At 42.4% G+C, this 17,386-nt stretch overlaps 1 protein-coding gene across 1 annotated transcript; it reads right to left on the bottom strand.

The window, feature by feature from the left end:
* Positions 1 to 7,989: 7,989 nt before the first annotated feature.
* On the bottom strand, positions 7,990 to 17,158 carry LOC148040738 (uncharacterized). Its single transcript, XM_087661360.1, has 3 exons — positions 16,742 to 17,158; positions 16,077 to 16,193; positions 7,990 to 8,286 (listed from the first exon to the last, which is right to left on the bottom strand). Exons 1-3 carry the CDS (start codon positions 17,066 to 17,068, stop codon positions 8,206 to 8,208), a joined length of 525 nt encoding a protein of 174 aa, XP_087517486.1. The 5' UTR covers positions 17,069 to 17,158; the 3' UTR covers positions 7,990 to 8,205.
* Between the last annotated feature and the right edge of the window lie 228 nt (positions 17,159 to 17,386).

Here is a 17,386-nt window from a genome sequence, read left to right on the forward strand (position 1 = left end):
AAGTGCAAGTAAACACAAGCACTAATGAAAAAGGGGGAGAGAATCAAATTATTTGAGTGTGAAGAGAAACTAAGATAGCCTACGAGATAGAAACAAACAGGTGAACCTAGACAATTATCTAGACAAACTATGAGGTGGACTACTAGTAGAAAGTAGCCTCATGCTCTGTGTGTGTGTGTGTGTGTGTGTGTGTGTGTGTGTGTGTGTGTGTGTGTGTGTGTGTGTGTGTGTGTGTGTGTGTGTGTGTGTGTGTGTGTGTGTGTGTGTGTGCATAGGTGTGCATGATGCATAGGTGTGTATGTGTGCATGTGGTAGCAACATCTTGTAAGATGCTTCAAAGATACATAGGACCTATTATAGATCCCCCTTGGTCCCGGCCACGCGCGTCGTGCCACAAACCATCTCAACATGACACCTCAAGTTGACATGGCACCATAACTCAACACAATGAAGCACATCATGGCTCCCCCTTTTAGCTAGGAACCCAACTCAACATGGTAACTCGGCACAGAAGTCGACATGACACAATGTCGTGTCATGGCACGCCGCCAACGTGTCACAATAGTCCACCTTAGCACCTCCCCTCAATGGGCAAGGAGTTCACCATGTCACCGAATCTTTTCTGGTGCTTCTGCAATGATGCACCCCCGAAACCCTTCACTGTGGCACAACACCCCACTCACCTCTCACCCCACAAAATTGAAGCACATCCCCTTCACAAGTCACTGTATGCACTCACCATCCCCACTAATATATTTTGTGTGGAGGCCCCAAGCCACCTAACCATGCTTGAGCGTAACCCATTACGGCCCTATGCCACAATGCACCGTGGAGAGCCAAGCCTCGAGAATATACCCACTCCCCTACAGAAAACTCAAAGCCCACTTCGAGTTGTGTAGCTACCATGATTTTCTATATACAAGAATAGACCCGACACTCTTAAATAGATTCAAAAGAGTGAATGTAACTATATGAATATCCCTACTTATTTATGCTCTCAAAGTTGTATTTACAAGCTGTGCTACGATGCTACCACCATGTTAGATGTGACAATGCTAAAGTGCGGTGTCAGTGCCGCAAACTATTTCATCAGCTAAGCTATTGGTAGTTGGATCATCCTTCGTTGCACCGTTGGAGGAAGTCATGGTTGCGTGTCGAATGGCCATGTATAGCTTTGCCCTTCTTGCCCTATCCATGGCGCCGGCATCAAGAGGTCCCCCATTAGAATAATCAAATGCTCGCTTTGATACTAGTCTTTGAGTCAGGTTAGAATCATTGAGCTAACTGCTTGAACTCATGTCATCCATTTTGGGCCCTCAAACCACCTTACACATGTAAATGTTCTCTAACATTTTGGTTCCAATGTTCTTCATTACTAAAATGTTATCTCTTCTAGGCAATTCTTGATTATCCTTTCTACCTTTCAACTAGTATCAAAGCAAGCATTTGAGGAGCTTTGCTGACCTTGATTTCAACCTAGGAAGAGAGCTTCACTTACACCTTTTATGGTAGCCCCACTTTAGTCCAATTGAGGTATGTGTTGGTTTCCCTACCTTCAAGACTTGTCCCATGTCAATTGAGGAGCTTCCCACGGCTTTGTTGAGCCTTGCTAAGTGCTCATTGAGTTGATGAATAGCCACCACGTGCCCCAAGTCTACCCATGTTGGTTGTGCTTGCTATGTAGGTAGCTTTTATGGTAGCACCACATGCAATGACAGATAAAATATTGCCTAGCTAGGGTCTTCAAAGTAGAAGCTTTCCCTTACTCTTCAGGCTTAAGAAGCTTAATCTCTAAATCTGACATATTTTTTATAAGTTCATCCTATAGCATTATATTTTGAAGAATCTATAGAAGGCATGGCAGGTGAATACCTAATCATTGGCTCTAGGCATGGCCAACAACTCTCTTCTTCTATGTCTATTCACTAGTTTAGATATAGTATCCTACATGTCTTTCCATTTAGTCTTTATGCCCTACTTTGTAGTATCATCCTCTAGCAACTTCTCTAAGTCTAGCTACAATAGAGGGTTCAGAGCCTATAAAAACAAAAGAATTTCCTCTACTAGAAAACATAAGTACTCTACTATATCTATTTGATTAAACTTCATCACAAACTCTCTTTGTAGCTCTAGATTAGAGATCCCATTCGCATATTTATGAACCCACTCTAGGAAAGTCCACTCACTTACTGTGTTTGCATCCTCTATGAAATTCTCCTCTTTTAGGGCTCTCTTGAAACCAACCCATGTATTTCCATAATCTTTGTAGATGGACTAGACAATTATCCAGACAAACTATAAGGTGGACTACTAGTAGAAAGTAGCCTCATATTGTGTGTGTGTGTGTGTGTGTGTGTGTGTGTGTGTGTGTGTGTGTGTGTGTGTGTGTGTGTGTGTGTGTGTGTGTGTGTGTGAGCATGTATAGGTGTGCATGTGTGCATGTGGGAGTAACATCTCACAAGATGCTTCAAAGACACATATGACTTGCTATAGATCCCCCTTTGGTCCCGTCACCACGCGCGTCGCGCTGTGAACCATCTCAACACAACACCTCAAGTCAACACGGCACCATAACTCAACACGACGTAGCACATCATGGCTCCCCCTTCGAGCTAGGAACCCAACTCAACACGACGACTCGACATCCTCTATGAAATTCTCCTCTTTTAGGGCTCTCTTGAAACCAACCCATGTATTTCCATAATCTTTGTAGATGGACTAGACAATTATCTAGACAAACTATAAGGTGGACTACTAGTAGAAAGTAGCCTCATATTGTGTGTGTGTGTATGTGTGTGTGTGTGTGTGTGTGTGTGTGTGTGTGTGTGTGTGTGTGTGTGTGTGTGTGTGAGCATGTATAGGTGTGCATGTGTGCATGTGGTAGTAACATCTCGCAAGATGCTTCAAAGACACATATGACCTGCTATAGATCCCCCTTTGGTCCCATCACCACGCGCGTCGCACTGTGAACCATCTCAACACAACACCTCAAGTCAACACGGCACCATAACTCAACACGACGTAGCACATCATGGCTCCCCCTTCGAGCTAGGAACCCAACTCAACACGATGACTCAGCATGGAAGTCAACACGGCACGGTATCACATCATGGCACAATGCCAACGCGTCACAATAGTCCATCTTAGCACCTCCCCCCAATGGGCAGGGAGTTCCCATGTCACCGAATCTTTTCTAGTGCTTACACAAGGATGCACCCCCAAAACCCTTCATTGTGGCACAACACCCCACAAAACTGAAGCCTATCCCCCTCACAAGTCACTATATGCACTCACCATCCCCACTAATATGTTTCCTATGGAGGCCTCAAGCTACCTAACCATGCCAAGGTGTAATGCACTACGACCCCATGCCACGATGCACCGTGGAGAGATAGGCCTCGAGAGGAAGGTACTTGAATGCATGGTTAGATGCTTTCAAAGTTGTATTTACAAGCTATGCCATGATGCTGCCACCACATTAGATGTTTCAATGCTAAAGTGTGGTGTCAGTGTTGCGACCTTTTTCACCTACTGAGCTTTTGGTAGTTGGATCATCCTTTGATGCACTGTTCGAGGAAGTCCTAGCTGCGCATTGAATGGCCACATATCGCTTTGCCCTTCCTGCCCTATCCATGGCACCTGCATCAAGAAGTCCCCCGTGTTGCGCCTTAATCACTCTAGGCATGCGCAAATTGGCTTGCATCGTGGGGTTGGACTTTGCAACTCTCACAAGTACCTCAACACAAATTGGCCCCTCATGGCCCATCACATCATCACAACACACGGTCCGCTTCTTTATACTCGCCGACTCTGCGAGTTCTGGTCAAACTGGCCACTTGGCCTCATCACCATTCTCACTCTCACACATGGCCATTCTTTTAGACTCATGGCTCGCGAGTTCTTTAGCTACCAGCCCCTTGGCCTCATCATCCAACTCAATACAAAAGGCACGTTCATTTAAACTCATGGGTCCACGAGTTTCATCACATTCCATCTTAGAGTCGTCCATCATTCTATCCTCTCAGCTCTAGGCATCTTCTACTTTGCAACTCTCAATGCATTCGACCATTTATTTAGACTTGTGGCTCACGAGTTCTTCAAGGGTTGGCCACGTGGCCTTATCTTCTTCCTTTGCCCGTCAAATAGCCTTCATTATCTAATTTGCTATTTGTTTCACCCAAGAAAAAGGCCTTTAGCCCCCGTGCTCTTCTCACCTCAAACCAAGTTGACAGCTCATCAAAACATTTGGGCTTTGCCCACTCTTCAGCACATGGTAGGTCAACTTGTCCTAGGTTCTTTATACTCCCCCTAAGCGCAAGAGTCTCGAAATCTGCCCTGATTTCTTTATACTCCCTCCAGGTATAAGAGCCTTTGGCCTCACTACCGCACGTCTTCCATCTCCTCTTCACTCAATCCATAGGCTTGGTGTCCATAATGTTCATTAGCTTGGAACTCAGCTCCTTCAGCCTCATTCCCCATTGCGCACTCCACTAGGATCACTCCATCTAGCAATAGATTCGACCCGCAGATCATCTTCACCTCTGTGCACTCTTCAATGAGTACTCCATCAAACATGACACTCGGCCTACAAGCCATCTCTATGCACTTCGGAGACTCTATGGTCACGGTTTGCCCATTGGCCCATAATTGTTCTCCTCTGCATAACATGTGGTCATCATTCTCATAATATGGCCCATAGGCCTCTTCATTTTCACCTTGACGCCACTCATTGTCATCTACTTCATAACCAGGTTCAAAAGATTGTGCATAGTAGTCTTGAAACCATTCTTCATCTCTCTCTTCCCAACTTAATTCCCCATATTGGCCATCTTGATCTTCAATCACCTCATCTTCGACACATGCCTCTTCAGGTTCATCAAAATGATCATGGTATGGCTCATCTTCCACCTACTCTTCCATTTCAGTCCATTGACTTACCTTGTGCATTTCTTCATCTTTGGGTACATCATCAAACCAACCTAGATCTTCATCTAGTAAGGCCATATCCTTTTATTTTTTATTTGCTTCATCCCACATCATCTCTTCGCGAATCTGCCTTTTAGCATCCCAATCTATCTGTTCATTCAACCAAGGCTTATTTGTAAATGTATCTAGGTCTCACTAGCCTCTGAATCCTCATCATCAAACTCGCCCATGGTATTTACTAGGTTGACATCGTCCACACATTGATCTTTGTGCTCTGCCAGCCATGTTCTCAATATAGTCATTAGCTGTTGTAGCATATTACGTTGATCTCTATTCAATTGCCCAATTAGCATCATCATTTCAACCATAGCCAACTAGTTTTCCACTGCAGCATAGACTTCATCATCTCTATCCACTTCATTGTCATTCCTTTCACTTTCTGAATCGTTCCTTGTCTCACCTTTCTGCATTTTAGTGCATGTCTTAGCTTAACACACTTGGGGTTTCTCAGCTTTTACCTTCTCATCTGGCATACCCCCTTACGCTACAACCTCACCATACTCTTCAATAATCCCCATTTTCAATCCACATTCCACAAGCAACATATCATACTTTGAATCATTCTTGTGTTCCTCATACCAGTCCTCTATTTTGTAATTCAATGCTTGAAGAAGTGTTTTGAGATCACTTTGCTTGTCCCTCACTTGATTCAATCTATTTTCCATATCATCCTCTTCGCTTTTTGAAAATTTATAACAAGCTTTCAACCATTGTAATTTTGTTGCCCATAAGATTCTTCATTCATCCTCTCAACCACGTCTTGAGCCAAAATTTCACTTTTTGATGCATACAGATTTTCAATTCTTTGCTTTTCATCCTCATTTTGGGCTTTTTTCCTTTCTTTGAGCTTACTATTCATTTTTCTTTAAACTTTCTTATTTTTGCCCATTTTTGCGTTTCTAGCCTCCCCCCGCCTTAAGACGTCACCACTGCATCATGTGGGTCCAACTTTGATACCAAGTGTTATGGATCTCCCTCGGTCCGAACCACGCACGTCGCACTGCAGACCATCTCAACACAACACCTCAAGTTGACATGGCACCATAACTCAACACGACAGCACGCGTCATGGCTCTCCCTTCGAGCTATGAGCCCAACTCGACCGGTAACTCAGTACAAAAGTCGACATGACACGGTATCACGTCATGGCATTGCACTAATGCATCAGAATAGCCCACCTTAGCACCTACGCCCAATGGGCAAGGAGTTCACCATGTCACCTAATCTTGTTTTGTGCTTGTGCAAGGACGCACCCCCGAAACCCTGCACTATGACAACACCTCACCCCACAAAATTGAAGCCCATTCCCCTCACAAGTCACTATATGCACTCACCATCCCCACTCTAATATTCCGCGTGGAGGCCGCGATCCACCTAACCATGCCAAGGCATAATGTGCTACGGCCCCATGCTGCAACACATCCTAGAGAGCTAGGCCTCAAGAGGAAGGTACCTCCAATATAGGACCAAATTACATGACTCAAGGTTTCATATACAATCCACTTCAAGGTACCACTGGCACAAATAAAAACAAACTATATAAGATTGTGAGATACACACACACACAAAGAAAGAGAGTCCCATGATGGAGACAAATTATCCTACCAACTTGTAGTTCTTCCATAGTCTCTACAATCTTGACAGTCTCATCACAAATAGAGGTTATCTATGTGCCACTTACAATTCCTACATAAAGCTATGCTCTTGAGCATGATGAAGATTATCTACATGACATGCTTCCTACATGATGCCTATGTTCTTGTTGTCATCATTTAACATCAAGCTCTAACATGTTTCTTTTTCTATGATTGGTGGATTGATGCGCTAGGTTGTTTCTACACCTTATGATAAGCTTTATGCGACTTGGCCAAACAAGTACAGCACAAAAATAGTCGTTCTGTGTGTGTTTTGTCCACGCGTGGGGCGGGGGCACATGGGTTGAGAAGGCAAGCTTGGGAACTCTCTCCAAAAACAAGAATATAAGGCATGAACTCCTTACCTTCTACAACATAGAATCATATGAAAAAAATGCAATTCCAAGCAAGGTGGCACAAACCAAAAGATCTTGCAAAGGTAAGAGCACACGTTAGGTTTGGAGGTGCAAAATGATCAAACCACAAACATGGGAATTGCAAAGAGAGTAACGAGGCATTATAAATCGACAAGCTTTGCAAATGAGATTTAAAAACGTGGACTCGAACATCTCCCTTGAGAACATGTATGACAATCAAGGCATGTGTGTGTATGTGTGCATGTGTATACAAGAGTGTGTGTGTGTGTGTGTGTGTGTGTGTGTGTGTGTGTGTGTGAAGCTTTATATGAAAGAAACAGAAAATGATAGGAGCACACAATCACAATTATTCTAGCCTCTTGTAATTCAATGCCCCACACCACACCCACCCTGACATACAAATAACAACAGCAATGGCCAGCCATGTAATCCAGTACATTACTACCTTTAAAATACTCTCTTAGGAGAAAACTAACAAAGTGGTTCACTGTTTTGAATAACTTTTAATGGTCCAAATTTTTTGTATCTTTTCATATGTATGGTCATTGGAAATCATAAGTCAAATAATGCATAATAGCCTATGTTTCTTCAGACTAGTGAGAGCCTTACCACAAAAAGCCTCCTTAAAAGCACCTAAGGACAATTTGTGTTGGACAAGATATATTGAACTCTGGACACCTAGCAGGCCAGATGTAAACGTTCACAATGTTTTTTGTTTTGATGGATGTCCCTTTTGAAAATTTCACCTCCAAAAACTGGTAGGAACTTTCACAAACTTTTTCTTCACATTAACTACTTGTACCTTCACTACAATTAATAACGTACAAGACTATTGCCAAAGTTATGAACAGTAGGACCTTACTACTTTATGAGGCTAATGTGCTTTCCTTGAAAGGATCCACTTTCAAACACAGTCTTGAATTAACAATGGGACCAGTCTGAAAAGTATGTTTCTGATGCTTACATTCAGAATCCAATTTCAACAAACAATCTTGAAAAGAAAATGGCACTGATCTGAGAAGTACCTTTCTTATGCTTACATTTGCTCCAAACAAGCATTTGCACACAGAAAGCTACACAGCCATGACAAAAAGAGCCTATTTACAATAGCTCACTGGCAATCCCGTTATATAGTTTCCTAATTGTTACAAATTGCAAATACAGATAATCAAAGATGCTTCTAATCTTATACAAGACAATCAAACAGCTCAATCCAGGAAACCATCTTCTCGATCTTGGTCTCGTGCTGCTTTGTTTGCCATTTCAGTTGATTTTAAAAATAAGAAAGCCTGTCAAGGGAGATCAGCTCATCAGCACAGTTGCAGAAGAAGAGAGAGAACATTTTAGTAATGAAGAACACCGGAACTAAACACATTCACATGCGTAGGGTGGTTTGAGGGCCCAAAATAGATGACATGAGTTCAAGCAGTCAGCTCAACAATTCTAACCTGACTCTCAAACTTGACTGGCTCAAACAGGACCAGAAAGAGAACAGAGTTTCCTACGTTTGACTTCAATTTTTTGAGAGCATTTCAAATCTTTAGCCGGCTCAGTACTAAATCTGATTTTTGTCCAAACCCATGGAGACATGTCTACAACATATTTTGAAGTGCTGGACCACTAATGAGTTCATGCATCAATGCTAGCAATTAAAACCTCATGTTGCCACATGACAGTAAAATACTGCTATCAAGGACATTGACAAAGAGGCATTCCATCTGCCCATAAGGATAGAAAGCATCATCTTGGGTCGCAAGGGGAGGTCTCACACTTCCTTATAGAGTCACGCACACCTGCCCAGCATATCAGCAAGACAAACTGCCTTCCCAGAAGTCACCTCCCTCCAGCCTTTCAACCCACAAACACCTGAGAAACCATTTGAAGGCTGCTGCCCCATGTATGACTGGCTTCACCCCCCACTTATCTGTGTGAAGGAGATTGGGTGTGCTCACAAGAAACTCCTGTTGCAATCTGTATTTAATTGTCTTTTTAGAATAGGTTATGAATATAGCAGTTTTAAAGTATGTGCATTGCATACGTAATGTTGGTTCTTTATAAGTGAGAATCCTTTTAAAGATCTTTTGTGTGAGCCAAAGAGTGTATAATGGCGACACATTTTGAGACATGGTATCCATATGGAACATGGTAACAAGACATGCTCCAGCTTGGTAAGGGTAGGTCTATATTAATACAAGGAGCACTTAGCGACACGTTTGGCTCCCAAACGGCATCTCTAAGAGCTAGCAGCTCAATTTATTCTCTTAAAGACGGGCAATCTATTCCAAAAACTCCAACACACTAAACATAGTAGCATTTCCAATGAAACTAATGAGGGAAGGATGATTTTAACATCTACAACTTGATCGTTCACACAAATGGACAATGCACATGCTCATACTCATCATTGCTGAAACCAGCCTTCCTCCTCGAATAGGGTGATAATAACCTGATTTAACAAAAATTACAGCAAGCAATGCACATAAATTGAAATGCACACTTTACCTCTTTATTCTTGGACAATGGACAGCCTGTTGGCCCCAAAACTAACACCCCTTGCAATATTTATTTCACTTTTATTGCAAATGGATGGAGTACAACTAAGATCTGTTAGCAGATTAGTCAGCTCAAGTGTGAGTCTATGTTGCACAGACTGTGGCATTTCATGTAGTATTTTTATGGCATTTTTTTGTGCCCTTTTAAGGGGTGGGGAGCATTTAATGCTAGCCGACTGCATTTACTGTTCCCCCCATTTTATGCCTATATATTGTTGGGCTCCTCCTCTTCTTTGAGTACTTTAGTCATCACTTGTGGATTCTTCAGGGGAGAGAGGAGCCGGTGCCAGGGTGCTCACGCAGCCGGTGACTCACTGTTGTATGCTGCTGTCTCATGCTTGATAAGGATTCCATTTCCCGAGCATACATCTGAGTTCTCATCTATATTTGTGTTCATTAATTCATTCTTTCTCTTGTCTTGTGTTTCAGGAGTTTATTTCAACATGTTGTTTATGCTTCCATTGCTGCATCACTTCTGACATGGTATTAGATTTCAGGATTTGTGTTTCTGCTATGTTTTCTTGCTAATTTCAGAACTGTTTTCCCTCTTGCTGATCAAGTAGCTACTGCTCCAACCAGGCGACCATTTTTTGCTTGCGTTTTTTGTTAACATCAACATCCGTACAGCCTCCGCATCCATTTCAGCCTGCGTTTTGGTGTTTCTGCATCTCCTCCTGGCTGGGCACTTACATCATCAGGCAGTTTTTATTGTTTTTTATAGTTTTTGACTAATTTCTTGCCTTTGATCATCAAACCAAGGCGAAGTCCAAGGCACGGAAGGGATCCTCTTCTTCGGATTGTGAGAAGGGCTTGGTGGCCCCTTCCTCGACTACTTTCTAGTGGTGGTGATGAGAATATCCCTCACGAATCTCCAGTGCCAGAGAGGGAGTGTGAGAGAGTGGTGAGATGGGGCAGTCGTGCCACATCTATATGTCTATACACATGCACAGGATCCAGAGAGGGACATCCCTAATGCATCGACCGAAGTCTGGCAAGTACAAATCTTGGAGCTGGGATTGACATCTAGGTTCATGATGGGCCGATTCCTTGACAGAGAGCGAGAGGCTTCTGCTTGAAGCTCGCATGAGGGGATCCTTTGGCAATTTTGGCCAAAGGCGGGGATTCCATGGTCACATGTTCAAAGACATGTTTGGCAAATTGGTCTTGTATGTCTTGAGTGACATAGGTGACATAACATAGAGAGCTGCTATGATTCTTCTCTATTTTCAAGTGGTGCTGTTATGATCGACATCGATGTCAAATACTCTCCGAGGCATCTTGGTGGTGGACTAGCCACTCACTGCTTTGATATCCATGGTTCTTCTAGTAGTTCTATGTTGAATAGTTTATGATTCCCTATCATTGTACTATTGTATTGTATCAGATAACCCCTAATTTGAGAGAGGGTGTTGGCAGATTAGTCAGCTCAGGTGTGAGTTTGTACTGCAGAGGCTGTGGCATTTCAGATAGTATTTTTCTAGCATTTTCTGATGCCCTTTTGAGGATTGGGGAGCATTTAATGCTGGCAAACCAGTATTAAATGCTAGCCGACTACATTTATTGTTCCCCCCATTTAATGCCTATATATTGTTGGGCTCCTCCTCTTTGAGTACTTCAGTCATCACTTGTGGATTCTTCAAGGGAGAGAGGAGCCGATGCTAGGGTGCCCACACAGCCAGTGACTCACTGTTGTATGTTGTCTCGTGTTCGATATGGATTCTGTTTCCCGAGCATACATCCGAGTTCACATCTATATTTGTGTTCATTCATTCTTTCTTTCTCTTGTCTTGTGTTTGAGGAGTTTATTTGAGCATGTTGTTTATGCTTCCATTGCTACATCACTTCTAACAAGATCCCCTCCGCTAATCCAAGTGTCTCTTGCTATTAAAATTGATCAGCAAGGCTCCAAACCAATTCGCCCCTTGGTTTGCCTTGGAAGAAAAATTAAGCCCAAGTTTTGATATAGGCTGGCTGGCCTCTTGAATCTCACTAAAATTCTTTAATTTCAATTGTGGAATTCAAGTCCTAGGTTCTCAATTTTTTTTAGCACACATCCCGAGGTGGTTATCAAACCTTGATTTCCGCACTAAATTAGGATTCACATCAAAGATTTTCCAAGATCTCCGTCTCTCATAACTCACATAGTTGGATTTTGCTAAGATAACTCGAGAGAAGGCTGTATGATGAGAGAAAATGCTATACAAATAGAAATTTCACTATTTTATTGCGAGAAAGACTGAAAAACTACTACTGCCTTGCTCAAACAACCATGGAAGCTGTCACCTATAGCTTAGGACCACCAAAAAGGTGGTTGTCCCCTCCTATATGCTATCATCTGCACTAATAGGACCTTGGGTTGCTATCACTTGCACCTAGAGGGCTCCAATTTGTTGTCGCCTACTATAAAACTAGTCCCTAATGGCTGCAAATCACATCAGTAGCATCTCCTTACTCTCTAATAACCTCCTCATCTTTCAGAATGACTGAAATAGACTTCCACCAACATCCAAAAACATTTTTCCCACTTGCATAGGCAAGTTTTGCTAGATGATAAACTTTTAATCCTATTTTTCAACATTATCTAGCTTACTAAATTAATTTATTAATTATTCTAGTACTCAAAAATAATTCCACCAACCAATAATTAAATTAGCTAGGCTAATTTGTCTTCCAAGTATCCCTAAGCAGTTATTAGTCCTTAGACCGACATCAATTGATTGATTAATGCCTAGTCTCTAATCTCACCATTGATATAATTGGCCAATAAATTGATCAAGGCCAAAATTAGACATCGAATACCATCTAGTACCTATCAAACATAACTTATTACAACATTTGCCTTTAGCACCCATTGATATCTCAAGGTTCTAGATTCCACACTGCAAAATAATTAAATTGCATCTCACATGTGCAAGTGACATTTGCACATTTGATTAACTTTTAATCAAATGCTAAGCAAAGCAATAAAATTTCACATCCTCGTAGCAATTGTCATCTCTCCTCTCTCTATCTTTCCTCTTGCATTTTCATATTACTTGGAATGAGACACCATCTTACTAGAAATAGTAACATTCCCATAGAACCTACACTAATATTGTATTTCACAAGTTTGGCCACCCATTATGCAAAGGGAAGAAATTTTGAAATTACTATTATGCATATATAAGCAAACTTACATGTATTATAGTATACCAAAATGGCATTTTGGACAGCATGAAAGGGAATGGCTATTTTTAACCAAAATTGAACCGTCGGAACTTCATTTTGGTCTATCCATCCTACAATAGCATGTTTAATCCAAAACATTTTTAATTCTCATTTTCTCTTCTGTCTATCTAGTCAACCATTTCTACTCCACTCCATCTCTCTCTTGTCCACTATGGAGCTAGCAACTCTCTCTCTCTCTTCTTTATCTTCTTCCTCCTTTTCCTTTTCATTCTTATTCTCACGCATTCTCCTCCAATCTTACAATAATCATGTATGGTGTAAGTTATAATATTTTCAAGCTTCATGAATCATGTAACATGAATGCTTTAAGTTTTGTGCGAAATTTGAGTAAATGTTATTGTGGGCATCAAGATATTGAAGTACCAATGTTTGGATTTAATCCTAAAGCCTGAAATTCCTCCCCTCATTTCCAAAATTGACCGAAACTCCAAAACTTTGTTTTTTCCCATTTTTGTTTCCCTTGTTTCCAAAACTACTACATACTATGGCATGTATGAATACACCTTTTAGTGAGACTGGATTTCGCATCACGTTAAGACACTAATTGCATTAACTGTCAAGATTACCTTGTGTGCATCTTGGCTTAGACAGAAGGCAATAACTTGGACCATAATTCTCTTTCTTAGTTATGTAAAAATAGTGTCCGGAGTCTTTCTCACCTCCTTGAGTCTCACACACTATTGTTGTTCAATCTCTTCAAATTGAGCAACAGCATTATGAACACATTTATCCACCTGGAAAGGTGACCAAGAGTAAGTTTTCGTGGATCTAGTTTAAGGAAATGGCAATTTGTGAATCCATTGTGCCAAGACAACACAGGGAACATAGGGAGAAAGAAATGCAGAAGATGATGAAGGGAACAAAACTCAAATCTGACTGAAACGAACAGAGAAGATGCTGCTACAACAGCCCCTGCATGCATGACAGCACACATTGATGTGGGCACTGAACTTCAAAGAGCAACAAATGGAGAAATCTGACTGAGAAGTGAGGAGAGACAAGATGATGGTTGACTGAGATGACTGGAGCAGGAGATGGAGAAGCTATGTAGAGCCAATAGGTACAACATATAGCCTACCTGCAACTAGAAAAGATCTGACAGCTGAAAAAGCTATAAAACTGGCTGGCTGATGCGCTAAAGTGGCCACCCTTTGTGTCTGCCCCAAAAGTGTCCTGCCTGCCAACAAACAGTGGTCCTGAATTGTCCACCCAGCAGTGAAACGGTCCACCTTGTCAGGAAAAGCGCCCCCAGCAAGCACGAACTCCAGAAGGAAAGAAGACAACTGCTGCTGAGTGCCTATGAGCTGCTAGGTGTGTTGCCAATGTTAGGAGAAGAAAAGCAAGACTGAAACAACCATGCACACGGCTGGAAAATCATAATCTCTACCTGATGTGCGTGTCATGAAGCAACTGTCACAAGTATAAGATTAACAGGCAAAGCCAGTGTCAGCTTTAAATGTCCTCACCTGACTCAAACTGAGGCTCACGAACAGGAAATGAACACAGAGAAACGCACCTGAAAACATCTCTCCTAGCATATCCTCTTAAATCTTGGGTGAGGCTAAAGGCGAGAGAAGAAAAGCATCCAATCAAAGATCGGGTGAAGAAATAGATGGCAAGTGTGAGGATGCACAAATGATCAGACCAAGAAAGAGGAAACATAAACACTCACAAAAAGAAAGAACACGTGAACACAAGAACTCCATATGTACGGGTCATGGAATCCATAAGACAAAGCATAAGATGCACAATGCAATACTAGCAATGCACCGGCACAATGATGACTAGCAACACTGCCTCTAGTCTCCATCTCTCCAATTATGCAAGACGATGCAATGATACAAGACGAAGCCTCGTGGATACTCCACCACTAGCCAAATGAGATACACCTCAGTGGAAGCATTGACGTTGATGTTGATCATACTCAACCCCTAACCACAAAAGTTAGAAATGGTCAAATGTTTGATGCTGTCACCAATGCCCTGGAAAGCACATTGTGATTATGGATTCCCCTCCTTCAACCACACCACAGAAGTGTTCCCCATGTGGCAACAAACCAAAAGCAAACACTGCTTGCTGTTCAAACCTCCCATCATAGACTTCAAAGGCACACCAACTACAAGATATGAATCACCAAACCAATTGATGCATGTAAAAAGTCTCCTTTAGGGCCCATTGTATAAAGATGTCAATGAGGCCGGCAAGCCATAGCACCACCCTCTCACAGTCCCTCTCTAGATCACGCACTCATGATGAATGACAGCATCATGAGGGCTAGAAAACAGATTCGTTGGTCATAAGGCACACAAATGGAATTAGAGTCAAAGTTCAAGGATGATGAAAAGCGTAGCTTCTTCTAACTCTTCTTTGTAAGGACCACTAGCTTGTCACAATCCTTTCACACATGCCCCTTCTAGATTCTTGCCACAAAAGAACCACTTCACCTTCTTCTTCTTCTTCTTCTTCTCGTCACCTCTCTCTAAAGCTACAAAAGCTCAAACATGCAAAGTGCCAAACTTGAGATAGCAGCCTCCTTTGTAGCCTAAGTGCAAACTCAAGCTCGAGCACATGGATATCATGTGAAAATAACTCACTAAATCCATCGAGGCCCAAGCCCTCAAGCATTGGCCTTACCATCATACTCAAAACAGAGCTTGCAAAGCACCAATCCCACAAGATGTGCGTCAAGAAGGGCAGCTTCTATGTTACAAAACCGGTCTTGGATAGTCATCACTCGGAGAAGGAATGACTGAACAGAATCCATCACTCATCCTTGATGGGTTGAAGATAGCCATCTAGAGTGACAGCTCACATGGGAATGAGCTGCTGACCATATAGAGTGACAGCTCACATGGGTGATGAGCCCATCAGCTCATCCTTGATGGTTCGAAGACAAACATATAGAGTGCCAGCTCACATGGGTGACAGAGCCTTGTGCATCTGGCAAAACTATGATGGCACATATTCTCTGTGAATACAGCAGCTTCATAACTTTGCTTCCATTGCCCCATGTCTCTCTAACACATTTCACCTCACTTCATTATTTTGAGCACGCACTGGTATCTTATGCTCATTTTATCTTCACCTCACGTGTGCCTGGTCTGCTCCCACATATCGTCATCAGATACCATATATATTTGGTTCCCCATCCAAAGCACTTGAATCCTGCTTATGTGACTTGTGATCATTAGACATCAGCGTATTCAGAGCTAACAAACACCATTTACATGATGCAAGTATAAATGCTAACCAGAAGTTTTCCTTCAACTGGGCAAAGAATGTAGGGATGTCTCACTTACAGCAGTAGGGAAGCCGGTGATTGCAAAAAAGCCTAGAATGGGCGTATAGAGGGGACTGTCAGGGAAAATTACTCCAAAAACGGGCTTCTTGTTGAAATACTCAAAAATCGAGCCAATCTGCAAAATCCATTCGACAAATCAAATTTACATTAAATCCATCGACTGGCTTCCTGTGTAAATGCTCAAATTGGAGCCAACCTGCGAGCCATTAAATCATACAAGACTGTATATGTATAGCGAATAGAAGCACATGACCAAAGCACATTCAGACATTGCTTACCTCTGCAAATTCAAGAATGGATGTTAACTGGGATGTACTGGAAATATCTATTCGTGTCATAGAACCATCCATACATTTCTAATCTGTGCTTACTCAAGAATGCCTATGAACTGTAATTGAAGATCATATATGCAGAGATAGAAGCAGAAAAGGGAAGTATATTCAAACATCCCTCATCTATGACAATTGAGAGGTCCTATGAACTGACACTATCGAAGTTCTCTCTCTCTCTCTCTCTCTCTCTCTCTCTCTCTCTCTCTCTCTCTCTCTCTCTCTCTCTCTCTCTCTCTCTCTCTCTCTCTCTCTCTCTCACACACACACACACACAAAACATGTGGAAAACACTACCAAGAATGCATGTACGCCATCAAAAGGGCTTCCTTACCGCGGCTATGGTGACAACGCTGGAAGCGAGCAGGTACGCGTAGAAAGGCACTTCAAACCCTTGTTCGACAGTCACGGCTTGCTTAGTTTCCCATGGAGGGGGCTCTTCAGAGCCAGGCCGGGCCCAAGAGGGGGTCTTATCCTGCGGCTGCTGCTGCTGTTGCTGTGTGTTTGGCCTTGGGGTGGACTCAGAGCCTGTGCTGGCGCGTGTGAGAACGAAGAAGCGGCTTCGGGGCTTCCTCTGGGCTTCGGCTGCACAGGCGGAGAAGCAAAGATTGGAATTCTGAGCATGTGCTTGCAGAGCAGGCAGGAGGAAAGAGCACGCCATAGCTCAAAAGCTTCAAAACTGATATCAATGGCCCTCTCATTTTTCCAAGGTTGACACAAATCAGGATGTATGGCTGGCATCGAAAGTATGGAGAAATAACCCCAAGTTTACTTCCAAGTTCCAATTAGACGTCGATACTATCTACACCTTTGGTAGCATTGCCCTTTACAGCATGTGCTCTCACAATGGTGTGCCTCCAAGGTGGTCCTTGCCCCTACAAACTTACCCACACTTTATATTGAGCTAAGTGCCTCACTTTTTGAATCAAGAGTTACTTAAATGCATACTACATTCAAATAAGAAAAAAAGTGCGTAATT

Source organism: Lygodium microphyllum, chromosome 2, assembly GCF_053477565.2.
Source record: "Lygodium microphyllum isolate KBCC chromosome 2, Lygodium_microphyllum_v1.1.10, whole genome shotgun sequence".
NCBI classification, from domain to species: domain Eukaryota; kingdom Viridiplantae; phylum Streptophyta; class Polypodiopsida; order Schizaeales; family Lygodiaceae; genus Lygodium; species Lygodium microphyllum.

Excerpts from the sequence above, each read along its gene's own strand:
- LOC148040738 (XM_087661360.1), bottom strand. The coding sequence starts at position 17,068 with ATGGCGTGCTCTTTCCTCCTGCCTGCTCTGCAAGCACATGCTCAGAAT. Across the intron at positions 16,194-16,741 it reads GCGTTGTCACCATAGCCGCG|ATTGGCTCGATTTTTGAGTA; the intron begins GTAAGGAAGCCC and ends TGGATTTTGCAG. Across the intron at positions 8,287-16,076 it reads TCACCGGCTTCCCTACTGCT|GCTTTCTTATTTTTAAAATC; the intron begins GTAAGTGAGACA and ends CTCCCTTGACAG.